Genomic DNA, 13,407 nt, shown 5'->3' on the forward strand with positions numbered 1-13,407 from the left:
ACGTTCCTATTTTTGACAAAGACATTTTCTCCCAGCTAACTCTTAATTTCACTCTACACGCTAATATTTCTTGTAGGCAAACACACATTGCATTGTCAGAAGGTGGTCAACCAAGTATTTAAGAATAATAGTAAAATAAGAAGCAGTCTATCAGTCTATCATTGGCAAAAGATGTAGGCTATACATTTATTATTCACAATATTGAAAGGGGAGATACAACAGAATTTATTAAGAGCATTAAGACCAGTTCATTCATCATTAATGGGCCCGTCTATTTCATGAGTTATTGTCATCCAGTATCCGTGTAACTGTGTGTGGACATAGGCCATGCACCGGAGCAGCGTTTATATTAGACAAAGTTACTGTACTAGGCCTATGTGATTATGAACCCCTGCAGAAGGCCCGTGTGATTATGAACCCCTGCAGTAGTCAAAGTCATTGACACATCGCTTTTAAGGAGGCTTTCGTTGATTAACTATTATGTGGATTTTATAGCCTCTTGACTCAAAATCAAAGGTCTTATTTCTTGATTGACATTGATTAAGTACAATAGCAATTAATAAAACATGCTCATGTGAAACTAAACAGTGACAGTAACAGTAAACTGACTGAAATTTTAGTGCTTGACTGATATATCTGTGTGGGTTTGGTGCTAGATTGTATGATAACATACAACATCTGTTTTGGAGAGGCTAAGACGCATTACTGACCAAGACAAAAGCAAAACACTAGTGTGGTTGGGTGACCTCTCAGATGAAGTTGGGTGTTCTCTTCAGTTGTGTGTGCGTGCTTGTGTGTGTGTGTGTGTGTGTGTGTGTGTGTGTATGACACGTGTGTATCCTTAGAGAGTACTGAAGGTGATGCTGGGCGATTTCTCAGGCAGTAGGATTAGTGTGTATTTTGTGCTCAAATCATCTGTGGATGACACACTCAGGTGGAAGTTCAGCAGGATCTGGGTAGGCAGGGAGAGGTGGAAAGAGACAGAGAAGAGATTAGGACACAGAGAGAGCGGTAGTGACACAGACGGCAGAGTGACACAGAACAAGAAAGACACAGAACGAGACAGACATGGATGACAAGCAGGAAGAAGGGAGATAAATAAGGGACAGTTCTGACAGGTACATTATTGGATTGATGATGAAATGATGGGATGTTGCTCCTTTTTTCTGTCCTCCTCCTTTCTTCTCTCCTCCTCTTTGCTCTGGTCTACAGAGCCTGGGAGGTGTCACTGCGAGATATTTTTGTATATTAGATAGTAATATAATATTAGATTTTAGATAGATTGTGCGCACAATTTAGTATATTGTGTGCTCATTTTACTACATAGTATGCATGTTTTACTAAATTGTGGTGTCATTTTACTAGATTGTGTGCTCAATTTAGTCAATCCTGTGCACATTTTACTAAATTCTGCACTCATTTTACAAAAATGGGTAACACTTTATTTTAATGTGTCGCTGTTACAGTGTACCTACTTAATTAGGTACAGTGGTACAACCTGTGTAACAACATGTACTATCAGGTACTATCATTGTACTTGCATTATGTATTTGTGGGTACCTACATATAGTTGTTACATTGTAATACTGAGTGCTTTTACAAAACTTTGCCAATTTGCCTAAATTTTCATCAGAGCCAAAGAGCTGACCTGAGACCTGCTGGATGGGATAAATCTGGTCATGATAGATTTGATATACAAAGCATTCTTAGCTCCAGTCAAGGCCTCATTGTCTTCAGTACATGTAACAGCTGTGCTGCTACAACCTTGTTACTCTTTGATACAGTGGAATAAACCTATTAAGTGTACCAGTTAATTACTTACATGTACATATGACATGTACAGTGTATGTTATGTCTTCGATGTCTTGGAACAGGTCTACTAATTCACCACATAGTACATATATCAACTGTGTTGGTACACACTTATTGCTCTTTGATACAGTGGCATAAACCCATTAAAATGAAGTGTACCAGTTAAGTACTTACAATTACATATTACATGTATGTTGTGTCATTGGTGTCTTGGAACATGTCTGCCATTACCCTACATACTGTAGTACATGTATTAACTGTGTTGGTACACATTTATTACTCTTTTGATACAGTGGCATAAACCCATTAAAATAAAGTGTACCAGTTAAGTACTTACATCTACATATATACATCCTGTCAATGATGTTATGCATCCTGTAATTGATGTGTTGAAACGTGTCTGCTGTTACACCACACAGTACATGTGAATTAGTAGACCTGTTCCAAGACAAGACCTGTTCCAGTTTATTCCACTGTATCAAAGAGTAACAAGGTTGTAGCAGCACAGCTGTTACATGTACACTGAAGACAATGAGGCCTTGACTGGAGCTAAGCATGCTTTGTATATCAAATCTATCATGACCCGATTTACCCCATCCAGCAGGTCTCAGGTCAGCTCTTTGCCTCTGATGAAAATTTAGACAAATTGGCAAAGTTTTGTAAAAGCACTCAGTATTACAATGTAACAACTATATGTAGGTACCCACAAATACATTATGCAAGTACAATGATAGTACCTGATAGTACATGTTGATACACAGGTTGTACCACTGTACCTAATTAGGTAAGTACACTGTAACAGCGACACATTAAAATAAAGTGTTACCCAAAAATGTAATTGAGAGCACAATTTAGTAAAATGAGAGCACTATTTAGTAAAACGTGCGCACGATTTAGTAAAATGTGTGCACAATTAAAAACTTTGAGCACAATCTAGTAAATTGAGAGCACGATCTAGTAAAATGAGTGCACAGTCTAGTAAAATGACCACATCATTTAGTAAAGGGAGCGCACGTTTTCTGGATATAAACAAAAAACATCTTGCAATGACATCTTCAGGGTTCCATACTTCATCTTTGTGCCTAAGCCTTCATCTCACTTGTCTATTTAAATGAGCATCCATCCTTTTTCTTCATCACTTCCTTACAGTAGCCTATGGACCCTTTCAAGAGTGTTCCATTATCAGCATCATAGTTGGCCCCACAAGACTTCCTTTTTAACATTCCATATGTTATCTTAATGCAGAGGAAGTAGATTGGGGCCCAAATAGAACGTTCAAGCATTGTTTTTGTTTTTATTGTTGAAAGGGTCCATATCATTACCCAGTCGTCTACTCCTCACTCTTTCATGCACCCACAACCCTCTCTTTCTGGTCTTCATCTCCTCCTGTCCAGATTTATTTTTAAACATCTTTGCTGATGTAGCTGTAATGGCCCTGTGATACCAGACTCTGGAGAGAGGCAGAGCAATTACCAATAAGCTGTAAACAGTCTCATGTGAGCACTATCACTGAATCGAATAGAGAAAACAAATAAATGAATCAGCAAAATGGTTCATGGAGTAGATAATAATAAGCACAGTAAAAGCTGAAACACACAGTACTACTATTTGCTACAGGGTGGCATGTAACAGCCTTATATTTCTTAGTATACAGTATGGTGAATAGACTGCATTTTGTATAGCACTTTACAATTTCATGCCTCACATTCACACACATGGCAGAGGCTTGCCATGTAAGGTGCCAACCTCCACATCAGGAGCACTTTAGGGTTCAGTGTCTTGCTCAAGGACACCTGGACATCAGGAGCACTTTAGGGTTCAGTGTCTTGCTCAAGGACACCTGGACATCAGGAGCACTTTAGGGTTCAGTGTCTTGCTCAAGGACACCTGGACATCAGGAGCACTTTAGGGTTCAGTGCCTTGCTCAAGGACACCTGGACATCAGGAGCACTTTAGGGTTCAGTGTCTTGCTCAAGGACACCTGCACATCAGGAGCACTTTAGGGTTCAGTGTCTTCGACAGAATGAGGAGTCGTGCTTGAACCGGCAGCCCTCCGGTTGCTGGACAACTCCTCTACCTCCTGAACCCTTGCCACTCATGTACACTAGTATAGGTTTACAGGATGAGGTTACCATGGTGACAGACCATTAGGGTAAAGAACATCATTATGTACAGTATAGGAGACTGTAAGGACATTGTTAACGGTGTGTGTTGTTAACGGTATGTGTGTAGGAGGCTGTAAGGACATTGTTAACGGTGTGTGTTGTTAACGGTATGTGTATAGGAGGCTGTAAGGACATTGTTAACGGTGTGTGTTGTTAACGGTGTGTGTTCACTCACATGTGCCAGAAGCAGCTGGATTTCATTCTCGGCAATCCTGCGGCCCACACACTGGCGCGCCCCGAACCCAAACGCCAGCGAGCGGAACCCGGTCTTCTCATGGCCTTCCCCGGCCTCCGAGTTCCCCCAGCGCTCCGGCTCAAAGCGAGTCGGATCAGAGAACACATCAGAACTGCGACCTAAAGGGTACAGACACACCTGCACCAGAGTCTGAGGCAGAGGAAGGAGGCAGGGGCAGGGGTGGGGTGGGGTGGGGTGTGGTGGGGTGGGGTGGGGTGGGATGTGGTGGGGCAGGGGTGGGGTGGAGTGGGGTGGGGTGGGGTGGGGTGGGGTGGGGCAGGGGTGGAGTGGGCAGGGGTGGGGTGGGGCAGAGGAGATAAAGTGAGCAAGGCAGATATTTAGTGAATGTAGCGCTGAACTCTACTTTTGGTGACGTTGTTATACAGAAGTTAGGTATCACTTGAGTAATAAAATATTCATATGAATAGCGGCCGAGGAAAGAGACTTGGAGAGAAAGAGAGAAAGAGAGAGAGAGAGAGAGAGAGGAAGAGGATAATGATCAGTGGTAAGGACAGCAGAGAAAGCGCTGTGAAGACAGACACATAAAGTAGTTAATGACATCACGCTTGAGTGGCCTTTTTAACAGCAGAGGCCAATGAGAGCTCATCCCCTATGCTCATTTGCATAGGTGTGATGTGATCATTTCCCATGGAGCCAATGAGAGCTCATCCTCCATGCTCATTTGCATAGGTGTGATGTCATCATTTCCCATGGAGCCAATGAGAGCTCATCCTCCATGCTCCTTTGCATAGGTGTGATGTCATCATTTTTCATAGAGCCAAAAAAATATCAAAACAATCGATTTGAGTCCTCCGCCAAAGAGTGACCTCTCCAGAGGTCAGAGAGAAGGTCAAAAGGTCGAGGAGGTCGAGGAGGTCAAATGGTTGCATAGGAAGTACCTAGACAAAGAGAGATGGAGGGAGACAGGGCACCAGAGAAAGAAAGAGGGGGAAAGAGAATAGACAAAGAATGAGAGAGACAGAGAGAGAGAGAGAGTAAAAGAGAGGGAGAGAGAGAATAAGTGAGAAAGAAAGAGGGAAAGTCATAGAGTGAGAGAGAATGAGATGGAGAGAGCGAGAGAGCCAGAGAAAACATGAGAGAAAGAGAGAGAGACAGACAAAGAGAGGGAGGGGTGAGAAAGCGAGCGAGAGATTGAGAGTAGTGGAGAGTGAAATGAGAAGATGTGGGGGTATTTAGCGGCGGCTCACCTCAGCGGGTATGTGGAAGTTCTGGAGCACGATGTCGCGGATGGGGTGCCTCTGTACTGTGATCCCCACCGGGTATAATCTGTAGGAGGGAGGAGGCAGAGGGACATACAGAACAAGCCACAGAAGAAGAAAAACATATGTGTAAAAACAGACTACTTATTCAGGATCCAGAGCCATTACTCAATATTCATGCTACAGGCATAAGTCCACCATTGCACTTTGGTTTTGCATATGTGTGCATTGATGAATATGTGTGTGTGGTAATCTGAATGTGTGTGTGTGTGAGTGTGTGTTGTCCCACCTGAGCGTCTCCCTCATCGTCCCCTTCAGCAGTGGCGCCCCCTGCAGGGCTTTGTGGATGTCCCCAGCTGCGTGTTTCCATGACGACCGCACCTGGTCTCGCACTCTTTCCTGCAACTCGGGATTTCTGGCAAGCTCAAAAAGGGCAAACTGCAGAGGGACAGCTGTCTAAGGACACACACGCACACACACACATGCACACACACACACACACACACACACATGCACACACACACATGCACACACACATGTACACACACACATGCACACACACACATACACACACACACACATGTACACACACACATGCACACACACACGCATACACATACACACGCACACACACACACACACACACACACACACACACACATGCACACACACACATACACAAAATACAAACACACTCTCACACACACACACACACACACACAATACAAACACACAACATATACACAATAAATATGTATGCAGATATCTGGTTCATGTAATAATGTGTTTGATTTTGTGTCGGTCTTCACCGTATCGACACCCCCAGCCATCAGCTCTGTGATGTTGGCTTGAATGAGCTCCAGAGATAGCTGCCCCTTCTCCAAGAGTTGCCCCAGCACCCCGCCGAGCTGCCCCTGGCCCACTTCGGCCCTTTTACACATCCCCCGCTGCTCCAACAACACACGCTCATACCCCTTCTTGATACGAGATTGAGCTGGGGACAGAGAGAGAGGAGAGGAGGGAGAGAGAGAGATCAATTTGATAACTAATGGCATATTTCATTGAAGAGTAAAAATATTTTTCTATATTATCTAGCAAGACTGCACAATCCAAGTTTGTATTTGTGGTATGAGTGAAACAATGTGAAATGGTAACGGTGAACAGGCAAAGTTACAGTTCTGTGCTGTAGTGAGGTTGTGTGTAGTGCTGTAGTGAGGTTGTGTGTAGTGAGGTTGTGTGTAGTGAGGTTGTGTGTAGTGCTGCAGTGAGGTTGTGTGTAGTGAGGTTGTGTGTAGTGCTGCAGTGAGGTTGTGTGTAGTGCTGTAGTGAGGTTGTGTGTAGTGAGGTTGTGTGTAGTGAGGTTGTGCTGTAGTGAGGTTGTGTGTAGTGCTGTAGTGAGGTTGTGTGTAGTGCTGTAGTGAGGTTGTGTGTAGTGAGGTTGTGTGTAGTAAGGTTGTGCTGTAGTGAGGTTGTGTGTAGTGCTGTAGTGAGGTTGTGTGTAGTGAGGTTGTGTGTAGTGCTGTAGTGAGGTTGTGTGTAGTGCTGTAGTGAGGTTGTGTGTAGTGAGGTTGTGTGTAGTGCTGTAGTGAGGTTGTGTGTAGTGAGGTTGTGTGTAGTGCTGTAGTGAGGTTGTGTGTAGTGCTGTAGTGAGGTTGTGTGTAGTGCTGTAGTGCGGTTGTGTGTAGTGCGGTTGTGTGTAGTGCGGTTGTGCTGTAGTGAGGTTGTGCTGTAGTGAGGTTGTGCTGTAGTGCTGTAGTGAGGTTGTGTGTAGTGCTGTAGTGAGGCTGTGCTGTAGTGCTGTAGTGCGGTTGTGCTGTAGTGAGGTTGTGTGTAGTGAGGTTGTGTGTAGTGCGGTTGTGCTGTAGTGAGGTTGTGCTGTATGTAATATGTAGAGTTACAGTTCTCTGCTGTAGTTTTTGCTGTTTTTTGCTGTATTGACTCCTCCCCTCTCCGTGCTGCTCCAGCAGTTTTATTAGTCGCCCGGTCAGGGTCAGGGTGGCAGGGTCAAATGTTAGTCACCATGGCTGAAGATGTTGTCCCATGCAGTGGCATGCTGAATCCACAAGGGGGCGCGTAGGTGATGCAGCAGGCGTGGAGGCAGGTAGAGGAGCGGAGTGGTGGTGGCCAGCATCCTCTCCACGGACAAGATGAAGTGCTCCGCCTCCTGAGATGGCGTAGAGGAGAAGAGGCCAAGCCGCTCGCCATACAGGACATGACAGCTGGCTGCGCACAGAAAAGGGGTGAGTGAGTGTGTGTGTGGGTGTGTGTGTGTGTGTGTGTGTGTGTGTGTGTGTGTGTGTGTGTGTGTGTGTGTGAGTGCGTGCTTCTGTAAGGAACACTGTAAAGCAGATGTATATATTAAAAAATGAAATTTTGTGCCCTACAGTAAAAGACTTCCAGTAGGTATGACAAGAAAAACTTCAAAGAGTTTGTCAGTAGCGTGGAAGCCCCTCAACTATTCACCCCTAAATTAACCACAAAGCCCTAACACATGACACACACGCACACGCACACACACACACACACTCACTCCCATCGTGTGTTCACCACTGGAAATGTGGCACATTCAGAGCCTTCAAATCAAAGGAGTCTATCAAAGACCCCCAGCCTGCCGAGAAAATGTAATCGGCTTTCAGCGATACCCAGCAGCTATATTTACATACGAGTGTGTGTGTGTGTGTGTGTGTGTGTGTGTGTGTGTGTGTGTGTGTGTGTGTGTGTGTGTGTGTGTGTGTGCATGTGTAATCAGTGTCTGTGTGTCTGTGTAAGAAAGAGAGCGAGAAAGAGCAAGAGAGTGAGAGAGAGCATTTGAATATGTGCATGTTGGTCTCTTTTGTGCCTAATGATGGGAAATGAAAACAAAACATGATGGCTGTAGAATGCATATCTAATGAGTATGTGGGGGTGTTATAGTGTCCTGTGGGTAACAGCTGCCAGGGCCTATAATGACCATCGCTGCTAACCTTGAGCCAAAGCATGACTTTGAAGGTAAAGGGCAGTGTGTGTGTGCTGTGAGCGTGCGTGTTAATGTCTGAGGTGTCATATAGCTGAAATGTTCCTGTAAGGCCAACAGAGTTTACCTAGCTTAGGAAGCGTAATTAAAACTTGGTGTGTGTCTTAGCTCTCAAGGAAACTGCACACTGTCCTGACAAAACAGAAGGTCTGCGAAACAGGAATGCTTCTCCAAACAAACTCATATACACTAATACAGAATATATCCCTGGCTGGCATGTTCCTGGGAAAAAAAACATTAGTAAAAACATATTTTCCTTTTCTTACTTCTGTATCATTCCTGCCTTCCTTTGTGGACAGTGGTGAGTGGCCCATGTGACCACATTTTCTTTGAATAACTCGATTTTAATGTATTGGGGTAAACATTTCCAGTGTTTCCCAAAGAATTGAATTCTATTTGTGGTGGTAGGTTTGCAGAATTAACTTGAATGCAACAGTTTTTAACAAATGAGCACAGAGTGGTTATGATGCTAACCAGCTTTTAGCACAATTTAGTACAACTTGGAAAATCATTGTGTGGTGGTCAATGTTGATATTGTGGTGGGCCGCCACAAATAAGTCAGTGTATGGGAAACACTGATTTCAAATTGTTCAATCTCAACGGCAACTCTTCATCCAGTATACATGTATGTTTGCAGATTGTTTCATTTCCTGAGACTGTTTGCAAGTGTTTGCAAACAGCCGCAGCAGACTCAAAACAAACAAACAACTGCTTGCAAACGTATGTGAGTGAATGCAAAATGTGTCTATGCACAGATGACGTACTCAAATGAAATGAAACAGACATGTTTGATTAGGAGAAGGAACAGCCCAAAGGCATTTTGTCATGCTCTGATGAAGGCAGTAATGCCGAATTGCATAGGCATGTTTTACCTGACTTTTAAAAATATAACGTTCATGAGCGCCAGATTTTCTTTAAAACATTTTTCAATCATGTTTGATGTTGACCACTCTGACCTTCCAGAGCGAAGCGGAAGAGGTCAGCACTGGGGTCAAGGCTCAGCCTGTGGTGCCCAGCATCCAGGGCGACCCCACGGGCCTCTACCCTGGAGCGCAGCAGACGGCAGAAGTCCTGAGCCACCTCGTCCAGCTGGGGCAGGAAGCGCCGCACCGCGCCACTCATCATCACCTCACGGTTCAGTAGCAGCCGGTCTGACCGCCACTCATTGCCGTTCCTGAGAACACACACACACACACACACACACACACACACACACACACACATACACACACAACGCACAGACACACACACACACACACACACACATCAAGCACACACACACACACACACACACACACACACACCACACACACACACACACACACACACACACACATACACACACAACGCACAGACACACACACACACACACACACACACATCAAGCACACACACACACACACACACACACCACGCACACACACACACACAGACACACACACACAAACACACACACACCCACACCATGCACACACACACACCACGCACACACACACACACACACACACACACACACACACACACACAAATAAAAACCTTTGTACCTTTGTACCCTTATGTACCTATCCTGAGAGCATGGATTTAATATGGATCCCTAGACAAAAGCATCAACGCAAGATCCAAATATTTAAGGAAGTCAATAGTAATGTATAAGGCCCCTCTACTACACACATTCATACCTGCACACATGCACACATTCATAAGAAGCTTACAGTACACACACACAGACACAGACACACACACACACACACACACACACAGACACACACACACACACACACACCTACACCATGCACACACACACACACACATAAAAACCTTTGTACCTTTGTACCCTTATGTACCTATCCTGAGAGCATGGATTTAATATGGATCCCTGTAAAAGGCCCCTCTACTACACACATTCATACCTGCACACATGCACACATTCATAAGAAGCTTACACACACACAGACACAGACACACACACACACACACACAGACACACAGACACACACACAGACACACACACACACACACACACCCACACACACACACACACCCATGCGTACTTGAGGAAGACTCCTTTGCAGTGCCGGCGCGTCTCTCTGTGTGTGGTCCACGGCTCCAGCGTCATGCGTCGGGGGAGGAAGCCCTCGGCGCGGAACAGCTCCCCGATGTCCACCGGCAGCAGGATGTTCACCGTGCTGACAGAGCCCATGTGCTCCCTGCAGCACCAGCAACAGGGCAGGAGGGGACACACGGTGCACTCGTCAAAACGCTCTTATCTAAAGCAGCATATTTAGAACGTGCAAGCAGGGATGTAGTGGAGGCTAAACCCAAGTAATCACAGTTTATCCACCTCTGAAATTTCAGAAATAGAGTTTATCCACCTCTTATTAGAGTTTATCCACCTCTCAAAAGAGTTTATTCACCAATTTTAACATTCAAAAATCAATATTGCAGTGGGCCATTGAGGATGTAGAACTGGATCATGGAATTGAATTCTGGCTCTTATAGAAAGCCAATGGACAGTACATGAGTGAAGAGTTGCATGTGTCCTCTTTGGCTGATTGATGAAAAGAAGGGACCCTGATCCCTGATTCAAACCAGTTAAGAGCTTTCCCAGAAATTCACAACTCCCAAGAAAATGTAGAGAGGAGAATGTCATGGTTTCCGGCATGAGTTGGCAACAGGCGGCCTGCGGGCCAAAGCTGGCCTGCCAGATTATTCTGGTAGTCCGATTTTGTAAATATTTTTTAATTTATAATCGATTTACAAATAGCCTACCGGTATTCACCAACCAGACCGTGGGTGCTTAAACTAATATGAGAAAGAACCCTAGAACGCACTATGATCGTGTTCTCTGATCCCTGAGCCAGCGCTTCACTGTTGCACTCTCGTGCCTCTGTCTGGAGCGGATAGGCCATCTTGAAGGTGCCGCTAGTGCCGTCTATATTCCTTTCAAACAGTGACAGTGTCCTTGCAGATCAGACACACAGGCTTTGCATTTGAAACCAGCTAAGATGAACGCAAATGTTTCTTTCCAATCCTCTTCATATGCTCTAATTGCGTGCTAAGAAAACAGAGAGAATTCAGGAAAGTGGCTGAAGAGATGGCCCATTAGTGGTCTGAGGACAATGATACAGAGAGTGACACAGACTCAGACAATCCAAGGCTTTAGGCTTTTTGACCCCCCCCCCCCCCCCCCCCACCACCCGCCGCCACCGGGCCCCCCGAAAGGAGGGTAGGGTGGACACAGTTTTCTGTGAATATCTCGAGAACCGTAGGGCCATCGCATTTTTTCTGTACTAGTGCAGTGCCCGTTCAAACATGCTATTCCTGTAGCCCAATTACATGCCTGCAGGTAGGCCTGCTTTAAAAATAGGATGATAGGGAAAAACATAATTCCAGGTAAGCATTCAATAATGAATACAGATAATATAATAATATAATAAATGTGAAGTGAGCAGAATTTAAGCAATGCTGCATGTGACATTTTTTACAAATCAAAATGACATAATCCTAACAGCTGTTTTGAGTCAAGGCTATATGCTTAGCCTATTGAATAACTTGATGATAGAGAAAAAAAAACATTTTGTGGAATGATGCATCAACATATGAAATTTGCAACAGTGTGACTCAAAAACAGTCTCTGGTGGCCTAAGTGACATCACACCCTGTCTGCCACTCGTTGCTTGTCACTGGTTATGCTGTGCATGTGTGGCATTCTGAGACGCTCTTTAATTCGGGACCATTATCGCTCGTTTCAATTTAGGACCTTGCAATTGTTGGAATTGTTGTTTGCTTATTCAAAGTCTAAAGTGTCCGTTTATTGCACATCATTTTTTACGTTATTTTGAAGAGCCACTATACCTGTGTGTGTTGGCGTGTTGTTGCAAAATCCGCGGAGTCATTTTATGCAAGCAAACCGCATACAGGGGGTCTTTATTGTTGAGGTCAGACATGTTAACACATATTGCACTCATTTCATTTTTTACCCGTGTAACCTACACTGATCCAGTTCTGCCAAAGCCCTGCTTCTATCCTCACTTGTAGCTTACAGTACAGTGCTGTGTGGGAGGGGGAGTGGCTAGTGGCGAAAGCCAATGCGTGCTTCTTTTACCGATATATTTAACGATATCTTTTGCATTTCTTATTCAAACAACGTCAAATTTGGCACTGCACTTACTCATGCCCATAGCAAGACCCCTGCCAAGTTTGAAATCGGCCTGACAAACGGTCAGTAAGATATGCGTGCCACAGACACACAGACAGACACACACACAGACGCTTCTTGCTTTATAGATAGATAGATAGATGTTGGTCTCAAGAGGCCATGTCAACCCATCCCATAACCACTCATTTGGTGTATAGTGCCACCTAGTTAAAAAGCAAAAACTCTATCTATCTATCTATCTATCTATCTATCTATCTTTCTCCACACTGCCCCTTATATTTCTCTCTGGTGTGGCTGTTGGAGGTGTTGTGTAGTGTAGGCATCTTACCTGTAGATGGGCCCCAGTGTATTGAATGATTCCTCCATGTGTTTGTGCAGCTGACTGAACTTCCCGGCCCTCCAGAAGCGCAGCAGGTTCACCCACCCGTTGCTCCCTGTGTGCGGTATCTCCTTAAATGGCCGCACCCGCCCTCCATGGTCCGCTCCCCTCTTGTCCACGAGCCCTCTCTGCGTCTGACTGACCGTCTGCTCGACGCGCGGGGTGGTCACGGACACACACATGGCCCTGGAGGCTGGAGGTGGCGCCGGCAGACGCAGCACAGAGCACAGCATGGCTTCCCTGCTGTCTGTCGTCTCTCTCACACTGTCAGTCTGGCTCTCCATCCCCTGAGTTGAGTTTTTTGCCCCTGAGGGCTGGTCCTGCCCTTCCTCCCCCTCCCTCTCTGGGGCGTCATCTCATCTATCTTCTGCTTTGCCCTCCCGTCTTCCAATGGCCTGGGCCTCTTGATTTATTTAGACTGAGG

General features: G+C 45.1%; 1 protein-coding gene across 1 annotated transcript in view; it reads right to left on the reverse strand.

The window, feature by feature from the left end:
* Positions 1-201: 201 nt before the first annotated feature.
* Positions 202-13,407, reverse strand: part of LOC121720838 (cytochrome P450 11B, mitochondrial) — a 13,302-nt gene continuing 96 nt past the window's right edge. Inside the window, exons 1-9 of the mRNA XM_042107300.1 lie at positions 12,933-13,407; positions 10,497-10,652; positions 9,402-9,619; positions 7,452-7,655; positions 6,242-6,426; positions 5,722-5,888; positions 5,421-5,499; positions 4,153-4,362; positions 202-952 (exon numbers count right to left, since the gene is read on the reverse strand). The exon at positions 12,933-13,407 is cut by the window's right edge and continues 96 nt beyond it. Of these exons, the coding sequence (XP_041963234.1) occupies positions 842-952; positions 4,153-4,362; positions 5,421-5,499; positions 5,722-5,888; positions 6,242-6,426; positions 7,452-7,655; positions 9,402-9,619; positions 10,497-10,652; positions 12,933-13,267 (1,665 nt within the window). The 5' untranslated portion in view covers positions 13,268-13,407 and the 3' untranslated portion in view covers positions 202-841. The remainder of the gene's footprint in view (positions 953-4,152; positions 4,363-5,420; positions 5,500-5,721; positions 5,889-6,241; positions 6,427-7,451; positions 7,656-9,401; positions 9,620-10,496; positions 10,653-12,932) is intronic.

Source organism: Alosa sapidissima, chromosome 10 (assembly GCF_018492685.1).
Source record: "Alosa sapidissima isolate fAloSap1 chromosome 10, fAloSap1.pri, whole genome shotgun sequence".
In the NCBI taxonomy this organism is placed as follows: Eukaryota; Metazoa; Chordata; class Actinopteri; order Clupeiformes; family Clupeidae; genus Alosa; species Alosa sapidissima.